The following is a 16,466-nucleotide window of genomic DNA, read 5'->3' as shown; positions in this document are numbered from 1 at the left end:
CAACACCTACTTAGGCAGAAGCGATATCTTCTACTTAAACAGAAGCTTTAAGTTGGTGGTAATCAGTACTTCTTTCAATACTTCAATATTTTTTCCACACGATGTGCAAATTCCTGGCAACAGGTCTGGCTTCTAGCTTCCTACTTAATTTTTATAGAAGCCTGAAAAGCAGTCCACAGACCGTGACTTGAACGCTCACCAAGGCTTACTTTGCTAAGTGTGACCGGCATCCATAAAGCAGAAGTTTCAAAGGCATTTCCACAAAAAGATTAGAAGAGGTAATACTTGTGGCAGAAAAGCATCAACAAAAAGGCAGAGGTGGGCCAATAGGTGTAACCACTTCCTCCAGCTGACTGCATGATCCACACTGGTCTATACCCTAACGGTGAGTATTAAATGACAAATGCTTTACTTTTCTTCCTTATTAACTGTTTGCACTGAGTAACGTGGAACACCAAGAGATGGAAAGCAGAAAAATGCAAATACTCTAGAAACCATAGTAATAAAAAAAATTACTTAGATACCAACAACTATTTCTTTCCCATCACCCAGATTTTACGTTATCAAATTAACCTCAGAGGAACACTTTTCAAATTGCTACTTCTGCTTAAGAATTGGAAATATGGCAACTCTATTCCTTGTGTTCAAAATACATCTGCTTGTCTGGTAATATTATTTCCTAGTAACCCTGCCTTAACCCTGTCTAACACTTTTACAGCTCCAATGGCTTAAAACCAACATTATAGGATCTAGCTTCTCAGCCAAGGATGTAACAAGAGACAAGCTGGTGATATTTAAATGTACTTGACCAGAAACAGAGTTCCCAGCAGGTAAAAAAAAAATGGAAATCTGGAAAGAAAAGGGGAAAAAGAAAAGGAAAGTTGTCAATCTGCTCACTCGGCTCTCAACCTTGAAAGCTGGAAGAGGATCCAGACAAAACAGACTTTTTTACATTGTATGCTATATGTATACACACAAATTGCAGCACTCATATCTTCACAATATGCTTTTGAAGTTAATAGTTGTTTCAAAAAGACTGTCCCATGTTTTTCTTTGCAAAGACCAGTGGGAAAACAGCTCAGGTAGTTCTGAAAGGATGCTGTGCTGAAACCTGCCAGACATTTGTAGTTGTGTAAACCTGATGCTACATGCCTTAGGGCAGATCTGAGGAGTGGCTTCAAGAATGTAATTTGTCTTTTGGATCGATGAAGAAAATCACTCCTAACATGGGTATGTTTCTTTAGGGTTCAGTCATCCACCTTACTCCTTCTCAACTTATCATATCTATGCCAGGAAACACTGAAGACTGTGCCTTTACGCTACACTTCTCTGTGTCCACTTTGAGGATTTTGGTAAATGAGATTTACAAGGTCCAAACTGCAAATTCTGCTGCAATCATAAAGAAAAAGAAATTTGTATAAAAAAAAAAATCAACACCCCACCCCCAAACCAGCAACAACAGCTTTGCAGCAATGCTTTTGTCAAGTCATGAATCAAGACAATATATTCAAAGTTGCCAATGCAGCAAATTGTAGGAATTACTAACTTCAAACGGCATACCTACATTAGCTAGATGAGTTCTGCTAGATCTGATCTGTGACTGCCCACAGATCAGTCTATCTTCAGTTTTGACCAAATATGACGGTTACTGAGATTGGTTCATGACAAGATTCCTAGAACACCACTATGTTTACCGGGAAATTAACTCATTTGAGTCTTTTATTACCCAGCACCGCCCTACTCTCTAATTGTCTTTCCAAATGTAAATTATAGTTTTCAGCTTCCAATAGATTTGATAAAGGATCAGATATTCAGCAAGTATCCGAGATAAAATGCCAGTGGTGGCACTATACTAAAAATTAAAACAATACAAACCACAAAAAAAACCAACGAAAAAGCCAAAAACCAAATCAGTTGTTTAAGCAAGCATCATTCATACTTCTTTAATACTTCCTGCAGATATAATGGGAAACAAGGGTCTATCTTTTAAACTTTGAAGATTTTTGAAAAAATAATACAAAACTCCCTTACAATAGATAAATGGTCCAAAACTTTTTCAACAAAACAGAAACTGACAGTTGGGTAAAGGTATTACGCTGCTACACAACATAAGGAACCGAGACTGCCTTTTTCAATTCCCAATACAGGACCTCCAACACAATAGCTTATTAGGTTTTACTACACAAAATCGATTATATTGAAAAGGATACAGAGAAGGAAACAGATGCACTACATGGTACAGTTACAGGACTTCCTCTAAAGACAGATAGGACATAAACAGCTCTTGCAGGAGCCACCTAGAACATGACAGGCCTTTTCAATTGATCTTACACAGGATCACAAGTGTGGGACACTACAATACAGGTTTCAATAAATTTTAAAATTGCTACAATTTCATATGCAAACTATCTTAGAAATGTCAATTTTATTAATCTAGCATTACCAAAGAAATAATTAAGATTTTTAACACAAATTATTTTTTCTGACCTTGTACTGGCACTGCAATGCTGCCAAAACTTGAAATATTTCAGAAACTAACTATATTTCAATAAAAATAACCAACTTGCCAGAAAGGTAATGGCTTTAATAGGCCTGCTTAAATTCTGGAACTTAAAAAGAACTTAGCACTTTTCTTCCCCAAATATTTCTCACTGAAATCTGAACACAGATTAACTCAGGGAAAAAGATACGAGAGCCTGGTAATGAACGTAGTGCTCTGCAGCTCCCAAATCAACACCACACACACACAGAGAAACTACGCAGATGACAAAACTCATGTAAAAAACAAAACAGAAGAGCAAGGAACAGAGAACATTAAGAACATCCTTTTGTTGAAGCCAACTTTACCCTAAGACTAGAATGTGTTAATTTTCTTTTTTTTTTAAATTATAAATTCCAGTATGGTCTGTGAATTGCCCCATCCCTGGAGGTGTTCCAGGCCAGGTTGGAAGCGACCCTGGGCAGCCTGATCTAGTGGGATGTCCCTGCCCATGGCAGGGCAGTTGGAAGTGGATGATCTTTAAGGTCCCTTACAATCCAAATTATTCTGCGAGTCTATTCTAATTTTCTCCAGGAATTAGGGGTATTTTTATTATGATGACCACTACTAGAATTCTTCAAAGCCTATATTAAGTCATAGAGAAGACTATTATTCCCTTCTTTCAGACAGGACAGGTACACAGACTTACCCTTTGCACATCACTTTTATTGTTAAGTCTCTGTACTACACCTCGCAACCACATTTTTGAGAAAAACACCAGAAAAATTCCATCAGGAAGATACTATTTGTAGACTGCGTAATTTAAACACGGGAAAAAAAGTCTTACAAATACCCCCTAGCCTCCACCGTTACTGTTGCCTTCTCTCTTGCCGCATCCTAAAGAGGGGACGCACCTGCCTCAGTGGCCAAAGAACCAATTTAAAGATCCCCAGTGGGTTTGTCCCAAGCCCGTCCCCACTTCTGCTAAGTCTACTCTCGACTCCCACGTTCTTCGCCAAAAAAAAGGGGCAGCTTCCACGACCCACGCGGAATAATAGTACGAGACGCCGCTCCAACGTATTTAGGAACACGTTTCCCTCCCCGCCGCTTTAAGTTCCCTCGAAGACTGGCGTCCCAAGGCGCCCGAGCCGCGACAAACCCCGCTCCCAGACGGGTGGAAGCGCTGCCTCAGTCCCGCGGGCCCCGCGCCGCGGAGGGGCCGGGAGCGGCCCCGGGAGGTACCTTGTGCCCAGCGGCAGAAGATGGTGTCGGCCAGCCCGCGGGGGCCGCCCTTCTTGCCCCACACCAGCTGGACGAGCTCCGGGCCCGGCTCGGACATGGCGCGGTAGCGGCGGCCCCGGGGCCCGGCGGGCGAGGCGGCTGCCCCTGCGCAGGGGCGGGGCCGGGCGGGGCGCGCGCCGCGGGGCTGGCGGGGCCTCTGCGCAGGGGCGGGGCCTAGGCGGGGTGGGGGGAGGGAGAGCGCGGGAGGGGGCGGGGCCTCGCCGCGCCCCCGGGCGGCCGCTCACGCTCTGCGGCCGCACTTCCGGTTTCCTATCAGGCGCTGAGGCTTCCGGCGGCGGTGGAGGGGGTGGGGGGCGCCGGTTCGCAGCTCGGCGGTAGGGAGTGAGGCCGGGGCCTTCGCCTGCCAACTGCCCTTCGCCGTCCCTCCCCTGCGGGGGTTGGGCTCTGCCGCGGAGGCAGATTGAGAACTTGAGCGGAACGAAGAGGCCGAGAGCGAAGCAGACGGCAGTCAGCGCAAAGACTATTGCATGTGGGCTGGATAGATTAAAGCGTCTCTGGAAGCTGTAATCGTACCGGTATAAGCATTTAGTGGGCTTGCTCTGTGTGTTTGTTGTGTAATGCCTTGTGGAAGCGCTAATCTAACACGTAGGTATGAGGAAGTGTTTGCATGTAGTTGTGAAATGTGTTTACTATTCTCGATACAGCTCTCTTCCTTGGCAGAACCTGTATTCGTGCAGTAGTTTGAAATGAAGAATGAAAAGTAGGACCATAAAGTGGTTTGGATTGGAAGGAACCTTAAAGATCATCTAATTCTAACACCTTTGTGATGGGTAGGGGCACCTCCTACCAGACCAGGCTGCCCAGGGCCCCATCCAACGCGGCCTTTAACACCTCCAGGGAAGGGGCAGCAACAGCTTCCATGGACAACCTGTGCCAGTGCCTCAGCACTCTCATAGTGAAGAAATTTCTCCTTATGTCCAGTCTAAATTTGCCCTGCTCTGGTTTATATTCATTGCTCCTAGTGCTATCACTACAAGCCTTTGTGAACAGTCCCTCCTCAGCTTTCTTGTAGCCCCTTCAGGTACTGGGAAGTCACTGTAAGGTTTCCTTGGAGCCTTTTCTTCTCCAGGCTGAACAAGCCCAACTCTCTCAGCCTGTCCTCGTATGGGAGGTGCTCCAGCCCTCTGATCATCCTGGTAGTCATGTGATGCTCTTAAACTCTTTAGGAGTGTTGTTGGATGGATGTCCCATGAACTTGAAAAGCTTCAGCTTTGTAAAATAAATTTTGTGTTACCTGATTTGGTAATTATATTTTTCCTGTAGAGGTTCTAGAAATTAAGACAGTATTCATATAAAAGTTTATTGCTGCTCAAATGGGAATTCTTTGTGGAGGTTTTGGATTCAGTGTTGTGCACAAAGTTAGCATAGACTGCATTAAAGAAAATCCTTTAAAAGGATAGTAACCGTCACCACTGACAAAACTGGGTTAAGGATATCCTAAAGTTTGTGGGTTTTTCTCCTACATCTAGAAGTTTTTTGTGTGAAACTGTATTACATATACCAGTTGGAATTTTTCATGTGGTGCACAGATGAAATTGAACTATAATATTGTGCCCACCCACTTCATCTTATTAACACTTTTATGGAGATTGAGCACAAATTGATGAGACTATTTCACGTGCAATTGTTCTGAATTAAGTATGAAAATAGCCAATATCAGGGTGTTGGTAAGCTTTCTGATATGTCATAATACAAAAACTGATCAGAAGGTGGTGTGTTTGTATTTCTGATGTATAAGCTTCTTAAAATACTTGCATGATTAAGCATTTTCTGAATAGTTACTGAGACACCTTCAGTATTGATTAGCAGAATAGACTGTATTTGCCTAAGTAATGCTTATAATTAACACCTTTTGGTTTTTAATATAAAGAAAGAATAAAGTTGAATTTAATTAGAATTAAAGGCATCATAACAACAAAATCCTGTACATACTATAAAAAAGACCATCATCATATTAGTTTTGATGTGTTTTGAATCAATTGGGCATTAAAATGCAAACTTTCTTGTAGAAGTAGTACTTTAATACTAGGTATAGTAGTCGTAAAATTGTAAATATCACATTAGTAGGAGGGAAACATAAAAGTATGTGTATTTTAACGTGTATTGAATATATGTGTGAAATATTTGAAATAGTTCAGAGAAGTATATGTGCCAAGATGGTGCAAGCATAAGTCAGCTAAAACAAAGCTCAGCCTGTCCATTGATAGGAAGGTTTTTTTACCAGGAGGAGGAAAGAACTGCAAGTTTTAGCCTATCTCTTCAAGCTGGTGGGCTTGTTCTGAGGAAGAAAATGTGAGTTGTCATGGATGCTCAGGGTGCAATCTGAAAAACAGTTCAGTGAACAGGTGGAGAACTGAGGGGAGAAGGCACTGTAAAACAAGGATGCTGAACCTACAACTGAACCATGGCCACTGTTGTACAGGAGATGCTGGATGGCACCACCCAGAGGCAGCAAAAGGTCTTCCTCCACGGTTGTATCATCATTTGTGCATTGTTGAAAGGAAATTCATTATAATGAGAGTGTCCTTTGATTTCACGAGTGCAAACAGGTATTACCACTGAAACAGGTGTAAGGAAAAGTTCAGTCACAGCCTGAGTTTGTGAGCCAAAAGAGATGCTGCAGTTTAATGCACTCTAAATAAGTGTTTGTTGTGTAGCGGTGACAGTGAGGTTCTAGGCTAATACCTTGTGTTTTATAAAAATGAATTCACTTTCAAAATATCTCACCAGCCACTGAGTGTTGTACACCTCTGTCATTGCTAATACACTCTGTATAATTTGAATGCAGATACGGGAAAATGTCTTCAGAGTTACTCACTGCTGAAAAAAGCAAAGATAGTCATGAGAGTCACAATATATAAAGCAATTTGACCCATCTTAGCATGCATGGAGTTCAATATGGACAAATAGATATTAATCAGACTGGGAGCAAGGGAGCAGTTTTTGGCATGTGTGTCAGCCAGAACAATCTGCCATGTACTGATTAGGAAAAGCACTAGGAAATTGGTTTTGGAAATACCACTGAAGTCACTAGCTTTATTAACACAAATGGTGAAAGGCAAACTATAGTCACCTGCTAGCAAACAACACTGAGTGCAAGCAAATGAGACTGTGGATGAGTTATGACTTCTGTTCTCTCACTGATCATCTTTTAAAGTTTTGGGCATTCATAAGCTAGTGATTTGTTGTGTATGCAAACCAAAGAATTGGACTGCAAGGTGTGTGTTTATATTTATGTAGGTAGTTGGGTTGCAGTTAATTAGGAGGAAAGTAAAAAGGAGGATAAGGAGAAAAGCATAAGAGAAAACTGGTATTTTGGAATTAGGAATGTACTGGGATTTAGAGTTTTTCAGATTGTTGGTTTTGCTCACTAAGGGGAGAGACCAAGAGCGCAGTCAGGTCTAATATCAGATTGACTTAGATTCTTTTTCTGAAATGGTGTATATATGTGGATTGGAGTCAGAGCTCTGAATGGAGATTGTGCATGTCACCACACTAATGCATGAAACCAGTATTTTCTAAAATTAAGAAACAATGGTGTTTAAATCTTGTTTCTATGGGCTCTGGGATGTGCAAACTGTACAATAAAGTTGGTTTCATGGAAGATAAATAAAACAGCAAAATTCTCTGCATATAGGGTGTTTACTTTATTCAAATGTTTAGAGGTATGCAAATGAAGAAAGTTTAAAAATCACTACTCTGGCATTGCTTGGATATATTTTGAGTATGCAGATTTGAGTTACTTTTTTTTTTTTAGTGTTGGACTGCCATCATGTGGTTGGTTTGGTGACTTAACATGCACTTCAAAAAGTATCTGCAAGTTTTCTTTTTTTCTCTTACATAATGTGCACTATTAACTTATTTTTTTCTTTGTGAAATGCTGTTAATTCCCTCTGCAGGCTGGTTTGTTGGTTTTGGATTTTTAGGAAAAGATAGCAAGTACTGTTCTCTCACTTCTGATCTCTAATCTATTGGTTTAGCTTGATTTTGTTGATCAGTATGTAACATCTTAGAACAGCTTTCTGTTACACTGAAGAAGGTAAAGACCACAAGCATATACTCTCTATGTGTCCAGTTGCTTTTGATTTACTGCATTTATTTTTTAAGTATTAAGCCTACTCATGAAAGTGTTTGGATAAATGAGATTTTATGGGCTTACTGCTATGAACGGTTGACAAACAGCAATACAAGTTATAGTCACTGTACAATTTTGCCACATACATCTCAATAAAGTTCTTCTGTACTGAGATAACTTTGTCTTATTTGTCTTTAGAAATGCACTGTCTGGCTTGGGTGGTAGGAAAAACAAGTATATTAATAAATGCCAAGCTGCTTAGTACATATGGAAGCTATGTACACAGGAAAGCTACTTAGCTCCAAAGGCAATCACAGCAGTATTATGTAAATAAATTGTTCTGATTGTTAGTGAGGAAGTAGAATTGAGTGTTACAATTAAGTTTTCTGTAGTTTCCTTCTTTTAAGTACCTCACACACCCCCTCACTCCCACCCCTCAACCAAAAATCATACCATCAGGTCCATATAGAAAAAAAATTACTAAGAAGGTGAACGCTGTGGTGGCTAGAAAAGACGGTTGAACCAAATGGCAAGCGTTCAGTTGTCTAGCTGATTTTTGGATTCCTAACTTCCTACTGATGCCAGTGTATCTGGACTTTGTTTATAGTGCAACAATGTATTATGTACCTGTTTGCACTTAGGATGATTTCTGAGAAGGAATTTTGATATCAAAAATCCTACTCAAAATTCGATGTGTTGCACATTTGTGTCTGGGGAATAATGAATATTGATGGTTTATGAAATGCCGCTTACTCCCTCTTGCAGCAGAGGTAACCTCTGCACTGTGGCCAACATCGATTCTTCTAACTTTTTCTCAGTTAAGGGATAAAAATAATTGTAGTAGCAGTGCTGACAAAGTGGTGGGAGGGAGAGACCCTGATTCCTGGTTTTTGCTTAGGTCAGCCAGTGAGACACAAACACAATGTCATGCTCTTCTGCTCAGTGTCTCTGTTCTGAATTGGGGTAGCCCTGCAACGTTTGTTGTCCAGCTAAAGAAAAACCCCCACAAACCAGGGAATGGACAGAGTAAGTTGTTTTCTGCCAGCACAAAGATGAGGTCACAGAAATGATTTTTTGGGGGGTTCCAAGGGACATACTATGGCCTGGAGACTTGCATAGTTCATTTTTCTCTCCTTGGACCTCCTTATTTTGGAGAGATGGTAAAACTTGATAATGCAATCTGTACATTAGCACCATGTTCTCTGAGAAGATAGACTCCATGTTTAAGAAACTCAAAACTGAGATGTCTCTTTGTCTTTTTAACTGATAAATGAGCGCTAGATTTGAAAAAGTTCTTAGAGGACTGACTCTTAGGGAAGTTATAGAAAAGAGGAATTTCTTGGTATTTGCCCGCAGAACCTGTTGATGAGACAAAATAAGCTATAGATTGTCCTGAGCATGTTAATGTTTGAGATTGACACGCTTGTGGAATGTGAAGGAATTCCTGGAGAATCACAACTTCCTGTACTGACCAATATAGCAAGCTAAAAAATTTTTTCTTGGGTTCATACCCCTCTAACTTAGTACCGTAGGCAATAGTTTTGTTTTAAGCTGTTTAAAACGACTCCATCATTTGCAGAAACACAATGACTGAATGCCCATGTATTCAAAGTACAATCTACATCAGAAAATATCAATTCTTCTCATGTTGCATTTCATTTAAGATTGGTAAGTATGAATGTGGAAAAAAGTATGATGGAAAATGGACTACTTTAGAAACAGTCATTTATTCACTTTTTGCAAGTTACCGTGGCATTGTTGTGTTTAAAGAGAAGAATTTTTCTTCCTATGAAAGCATACTGAGATTTTCTGTTATTTTCAGCTAAAATGATGTTACAGAGACAGGTAGAATTTAAATATCCATTGTCCTTATCTAGTCACTCAGCATATGGCTCATAGCAAGCACCTTTGGACTATAGACTGGAATTTTTTTGTAAGAAGTAGTCTGTAATCATTAAGACAATTAGGCATATAATTAAATTAAGAATATCAAGTACCAACACAATGATACAAGTACTGTATTTTTTTCATTATTAGTTGAAAGGGGCTCCGATAAGCTTAGTGCAACATGAATGGGCTTATAACTTGCTGCATAGTCACTACCCTCTGGTTAATTGCAGAGTTTACTTAGCAGTGACAATGTGGAAAAGAAAAGGTAGAAAGAGCTAGCCATGCAGTTCAATTTTTAAAAGGGAGTTTAAAAAAAAAAATTAAGAGTCATAAATTTTAGCAATGTTGACTACATTTCAAATTCAATAGTTGTTTGAAACGAATGATTTAATTGTTTGATTTCAATAAAGCTGAATTGAAATATATTTGTATTGAAATTATACAAGAATTAAATACATCTATTTTAGGCAAAATTGAATGGGAAAGTTCCAGTTTTGCAAAAGAACTGCAGAAAATTCCATTGAAGTATTTAGACCAGCTTTACTTTTTATCTTGGAGAGATTGGGGAAAAGTGAGTTTTACTGAGGAAGTTTTGTTTTGAAGCATGTGATGTTTTGGAGGAATGCAGAATGAAGAGATTGTTTGGATTGCTGATAGCAGGAAAAGAAGAAAGTGGTTTGTACTAAAGGAAGAGGAGCCACATGCTCCAAGAGTGGCAATTGAAACCATTTGCCCATTTAAGTGTTCTGCCCTCAAAATTATTTTTCTTATTTTCTCAGGTTTTCTGTTTCAAATTTTTCTTTCCCAAAAGCCTGATACAGTGGTAGTTCCCTCTTTATATTCTCATCTCCTTTTCATCTATGGTAGTTATGTTTAATGACACTTGCCTTTTGTTTGATTTTCTGTCCTTAACTGTTATTTTCTCTCTTTAAGTATTAATTTAATTGCTATTGATTTCTTTTTTTATTCTTGGAACAATTTCTTTATTCTTTTGTCCTTTAGATCTTCTATGAAAATTCATTATTTCACCTCTTTTCACTGATGTAGCTGAAAATCCCATCTACTTTCATATTGATGCCCTTTCTGCAAGAGTCTCTGAATTCCCTGGGCCTGTGACAGATTACTGTCTGCAATGCATTCTGCAAAAGTATCACATACTCGTGACATTTTAAGAATACATAAGGAAGAATGCAAGGACATAAGATTTGCAAGGAGCAACCGTGTTGGGAACAATGATTTGTTCGTTGGAGATGCTGGGCAGGACTGAGAAAAGCACCCATCAGAAGAGAAACCTTAGACAAAGGGAGGTCATGAGTAAGTTACTGTAACTTCAGAATTGGTTTGAGATGGGTCTTTTCTTACATCAGAAGATGAATTCTTACTTCCTCTTTACTGAATGTTATCATCGCACCAAAATAAATCATAAGATTTTATACATCATTATAACATATAAATAGCTTATTGCATAGACTGTGTGCGTCAGCCGTGCCCTGCAGCTCGACGTTTTCAAGAATGCAACCGGTGGTTGCTTCAGAGCATTCAAATTAACTGTTTACCATATTGGAATAAAAATTCTTTGCCCACTAGAGGGTGTTGTAGTTCTTAGAATAGCTAGAACAATGCTGCTTAGTTTAACCAAATTCAGTGCAAAAATCCTCGGCACGATCCTGTGGTTAAGAAATTAAGGGTCAGGGAGCTTTGCTGATTTATAGCAACTGAACATCTGCTTTGGGACACACACAGTGAAGGATTTCAAATTTATGGTTTCCCACAACGACCATGACTTGTCCCTGTTTAACATACTGTTGGCATTTTTACTGACGACTTTTACTCTTGAACATATAAACGGCTTTATTATTTTTTCTTGTAAATTTCTACCCATATAAAATTATGCTGACATTTTTGTTTGCTTCCCATTTTATTTCTTTATTTATAACAAAATAATAAAGACTAATAAAATCTAATACCGTTTCTGCTGTCTTTCTAAGCAGCAATTGGTAGGCATCAAAGCTTCAGAAGATTGTGATCTAGAACTGTCTAGATGAATTAGGAACATACACTCAATACTACATTCCTCTCTCAGTTAAAAACTGTGTACATGAATAGGAGTATTTCCTCAATATTACATTCTTCTGTTAGTTAGAACAATCCTGAGATAAAATACTTCAAATAATTCATGGTTCTTACAGACCATGGACTATAACTGCAAGTGCTAGAAAATATTTTCTTTGAAACTTTTCCATTAGATAGAAAGAAGTAAGTTTCCATGTTTTATGCTAATTCAGTTTTCGTTGGGTTTTGTGAATCAATTCTAGAAGGCTCTGAATCTCTTAGTGGGTGGGTTTGTGTTCTTTTCTCTTCTTACTTCCCTTCTGCCCCTTTGAAATATACTAAATAGCTTTAGTTATTATGTGCTTTTAGAAAAAGTTCTTAGCAAGATCCCACCTTTGATTTGCTGTGGAAGCTATCTGCATTTCAATGTATACCACCTGATAGACTTTGATGATCTGTTCAGTCTTCTTGGATTGTCTCTTATGTCATTCTCAGTTCCTCTTGTGCAGTTGCCCTGCAAGTCATACGTGCTCACTCTCCTGTGACTCTTTCCACAGACTCATGCTTTTATTCAGCACTCCATATCCTCTTGATAATAATCATTCACCACCACCACCATCATCATCATCGTTATATTTCCCTCACCATGTGTCCACTGTAATCCTCTCATCATATGTTATCTATTCAAGCTTAGTATGGCTATTATGTAGTGCTCCACTCTTGTGGTGTTTGTGTCTGCTGTCTGTCTTTAATGTTGAATATATGGCATATATTGTTTTTAATATTACAGAGATTTGTATCCCTGAAGCCACATTTCTTCATTTGTATCCAGTATAATTTTATTGCTAAATCCATCAGTCAGATGAGAAGAAACTAATGACTTGCAGTCATTCAGGCAGAAAGTTTATGTAACTGTGCTTGCACTTTTTCCCTTTAATTTGGGCCTGTAGTCAGAGCAATCACAATTACAGTGACTGTGTGAAAGGACAGTAATTGCCTATGCAAATTAGGCACACAATTGAGAGCATTTTTTTCTGAAGATTTTCACTTAAAATCATTTAGTCCTTTTCATATAATTAGAGCTGATGACAGCTCTCTAGCAAAACTCAGGAGTATTCAATGATATCTAGTGGAAAGTGTCCCTGCCCATGGCAGGGGGTTTGAACCGGATGATCTTTAGGGTCCGTTCCAACCCAAACCATTCTATGATACAATGATAAACCTATTACCTATTTCTCAACTGTAGAGTCAACTGAATGTATTTTATGCTCTTTATCTCCTGCTCCAAATTGCTGCTTGTGTTTGTTACTCTGTAGTCGTGATTATGTTTCAGTGTAGTGGCGACTCATATATTTCTTATATATATATATATGTTTCTAATACATAATATACTTTGAATGATTTTTGTGAAGTTTAAGTTGCATTTATTAAGTGAAGTAAAATTCCTATAACAAATAACATTCAATAAGGCACTTTCAAGAATACATGTAATCATGCCAAAAATCTGTTCTTCCAATTAAATAGTTTTTACTATTTGATTTTTAATGATTTTTGCTCCAAAACTTTTCAAAGGTTCAAATCATGCTTAAACTGTGAAACTCTGCTTATTCTTTAAAATGTCATTACTGAAAAGCTGTCCAAAAGTAGTGGAAATTTTAGCCCAGTTTTCTTTTAAAAATACATTAACTCCTGAAAAGTAAGGCTAAGAAGAAGGCTGCTCGTTCAGTGTAACAGTGGGACTGCTGCTAACACTGCTGCGAAGAAAAAATAATCAGCAGATAAATCTAGGTTATTATAGCAACTCTCAAGATGGCTGTGGAAAACAGAGGAGAGAGTCTGATATTTAAGCATCTTGTTAAGTCAGTAGAAATGGTTGAAGTTGAAATGCTTGTTATCAAATTGTATGAAACTGATAGTGTCAGATCCTGTTCCGCAATTTGACATATGGTACATCCCTGCATAGTGTTAAACAAAACTTAGCATTACGTGAAGCTCATATGGATGAGTTTCAAAATCCATTCATCTCTACTATCACCTCACTGATTCTATTTTTTTAAGTCATCACAAGCAGTTAGCATTAGTATACTTTCAACATTACCACCTACGTATGGAGAAATCCTAGGGCAGCTTTCCTCTCCTCTTTCCTTGATTCTGGAGCATTTTGATGGAAACCAAAAGTCAAGAGCTTGTCAGGAACTGTGAATCTTAAGTTTGTGCTATGATGAACCACATGATGACAGAGGAACATTTTTGTCTTGGCACCCTTTTCATATGACATTGAAAAGAGAAATCGATATGCAGGTTAAGGTGGTAAAAATTTCAACAAGCTTTGTGCGTTTCAGTGAAAAAATCTGTTCATTTCAGGCAATTAGTGATGAAGATGTATACACTGAATATTGCACCTCTGAGTTTCCAATGTTGTTGCATTTGCATGAGAAGTTACTACACTGACAGAAAAAATGAAAATCCTGCCTCCTTTTTTCAAATTTCAGAAGGCATCATGTTTGCAATGAGCAGAACCCTTGGGGACAGAGAATGTTCCTCACAAAATTTCAGAAGAAAACACAAAGCCAACAGGGAACTTGTTATGTCTTCCTAGATGTCTGAATATTTTTTTTCTTTTCTAGTTTTCACCAGTTGGAAACAGTTTCTGAGCAACTTGTTCCTGAATACTCTGGCCACTTCTTAGGTTACCTAAATATCTTCTGTGCCATGTGTTCTATGAGGGACATCTATGTTCCATTCCATGATGAGATAAATAGCCGAGCAGATAAGGGGAGAGCAGCGGATGTTTTATAGTTTGAATTTAGTGAGGCTTTTAACCTAGTGTTCTTACAGCCAAACTGGTAAGCTATGGATTGGATAAGTAGACAGCAATGTGAGTGGGAAATTATCTCAGCCATTGAGCTCTAAGGGTGGTGATCACTGGTACAAAGCTCACATGGCAGCTGGTTATGAGTGGCATGCCTCAGGGATTGATGCCAACCATGCTTGTCTTCAGTAGCAGCTTCGATGACTGTATATAGCACATCCTTTACAAGTTTGCAGATTGTATGAATTGGAAAGGGTGGTCAGTATATTGGAGGCCAGGGCTGCCATTTGAAGCATTTTGTCAGGCTCCAGAAATAAACTGTCGGGATCCTCTTGAAATTCACCAAAGGCAAATTCAAAATCCATATCTGGGGTGGAATAAGCCCATGCAGCCGCACAGGGCAGCACTGGCTGGCTAAGAAGCAGCTTTGTAGAAAGCTATCCAAGGTCCTTGTAGACAGTGGGTTGCATGTAAGTCTTCAGTGTGCCCTTCTGGCAAAGGCTAGCTGCATCTGGGGTTCCATTAGGAGGAGGAGGGTTGCCAGCAGGTGGAGGGAAGTGGTGGTTCTTTATCTATCTGACACTTGTGAAACCACATTTCTTGTGCTGTGTCCTGTTTTGGGCTACTTGGCACAGAAAGGGCATTAACGTAGTGGAGCGAGTGCATCAGAGGGCTGTTGAGATGCTTAATGGCTGGAGCACATGATGTATAAAGAGAAGTTGAGAGTTGTTTGTTCTGTCCTAAGAACAGTTATCTGACGCAATGAGGAAATCTTATTGCTGTACATGACTACCTAACAGAAGGGGGCTGAAAAGACAGAGCTAGACTCTTCTCAGCGGTGGACAGTGGAAGGATGAAAAGCTATGACCCAAAATGAAAACACAGCAACTCCATCCCAATGCAAGGGGAAACCCTTTTGCCCTGAGAGTGATGAAATCCTGGAACAGGTTGCCTGTATCGGTTGTGGAGTCTCCATCCATGAAGATACTTGAAACTTGACTGGCCACTACCTTCAGCAGCTGAATTGAAATGGATCTACATTGAGTAGGGGGCCTGCGTAAGTTTTCTCCCATGGTTCTTTCCAACTGGCATGATTCTGTCTAACGGATTCATTACATGGCAGTCACTGAATGTTTATTTTTTTAAAGTAGAAGATACAGGTCAATGGAATTTCATTTTGCAGGGAACAATGTAAAGACGAAACAACTAAAATGGAAGAAGAAATCAGTTATGATTTTTCAATTGTATAAGTTCTTAAAAATGCATTAACAGTATTTTATTTATTCCACCCTTTCTCTGTCTTCTTGATGTTTCATTTGGTATCTTTTCTCCCATCAGAACTTCTGCTGAATTGCATTCACTGTCTTGCTGCAGATAATCATTTCATGTAACTGGAGATGACAACGGTGATTCGTCTGAAACCGTTGGTTCTCCTGATCTAATAGGTGGGTTTTTCTGTAACTTCTGATTTCCAGGCTAATTGTATTGATGATGACGGTACTTCTGTGTATTCCTGCTACTAACAGAAGTTTGCTAGTATTTTTTGGAGGCTCATCTTCAGTGGAGAGGTGAAGTCATTTTACTGAAGCTAAACTGTCTGGAGTCAGCAACTGTATACAGAGATAGTATAAGCTGTATATCGAGTGCTTTGATTAACAGCTTAGCAGATTCCTACTTGAACTGAAGTCTCTTGGTGTCTTCCCACTCCATTACTAGCTAGAAAATTAGCATGCTTTGAGATTTGTCCCTCTGACAGTCCAGTATTTGAAAGCTTAAAAAAGAAATGTTTGTATGTGTGTAGCAATCAGTTAAGGGGTCATCTTTGTTCCCTCATGCTAATGCTCCAGAGAGGAAAA

The 16,466-nt window shown here is 39.2% G+C and overlaps 1 protein-coding gene across 2 annotated transcripts in view; it reads right to left on the bottom strand.

Annotated features, from left to right (window-relative positions):
- Positions 1-3,871, bottom strand: part of MINDY3 (MINDY lysine 48 deubiquitinase 3) — a 50,184-nt gene extending 46,313 nt beyond the window's left edge. The window contains exon 1 of one of the 2 annotated variants that reach the window (XM_069859564.1): positions 3,722-3,871. In XM_069859564.1, the coding sequence (XP_069715665.1) occupies positions 3,722-3,818 (97 nt within the window). In that variant the 5' untranslated portion in view covers positions 3,819-3,871. The remainder of the gene's footprint in view (positions 1-3,721) is intronic. The other variant, XM_069859565.1, reaches the window with a different exon arrangement.
- Positions 3,872-16,466: the final 12,595 nt, after the last annotated feature.

Source organism: Phaenicophaeus curvirostris, chromosome 6 (assembly GCF_032191515.1).
Source record: "Phaenicophaeus curvirostris isolate KB17595 chromosome 6, BPBGC_Pcur_1.0, whole genome shotgun sequence".
In the NCBI taxonomy this organism is placed as follows: Eukaryota; Metazoa; Chordata; class Aves; order Cuculiformes; family Cuculidae; genus Phaenicophaeus; species Phaenicophaeus curvirostris.
This window is presented reverse-complemented; position numbering and strand designations above follow the sequence as displayed.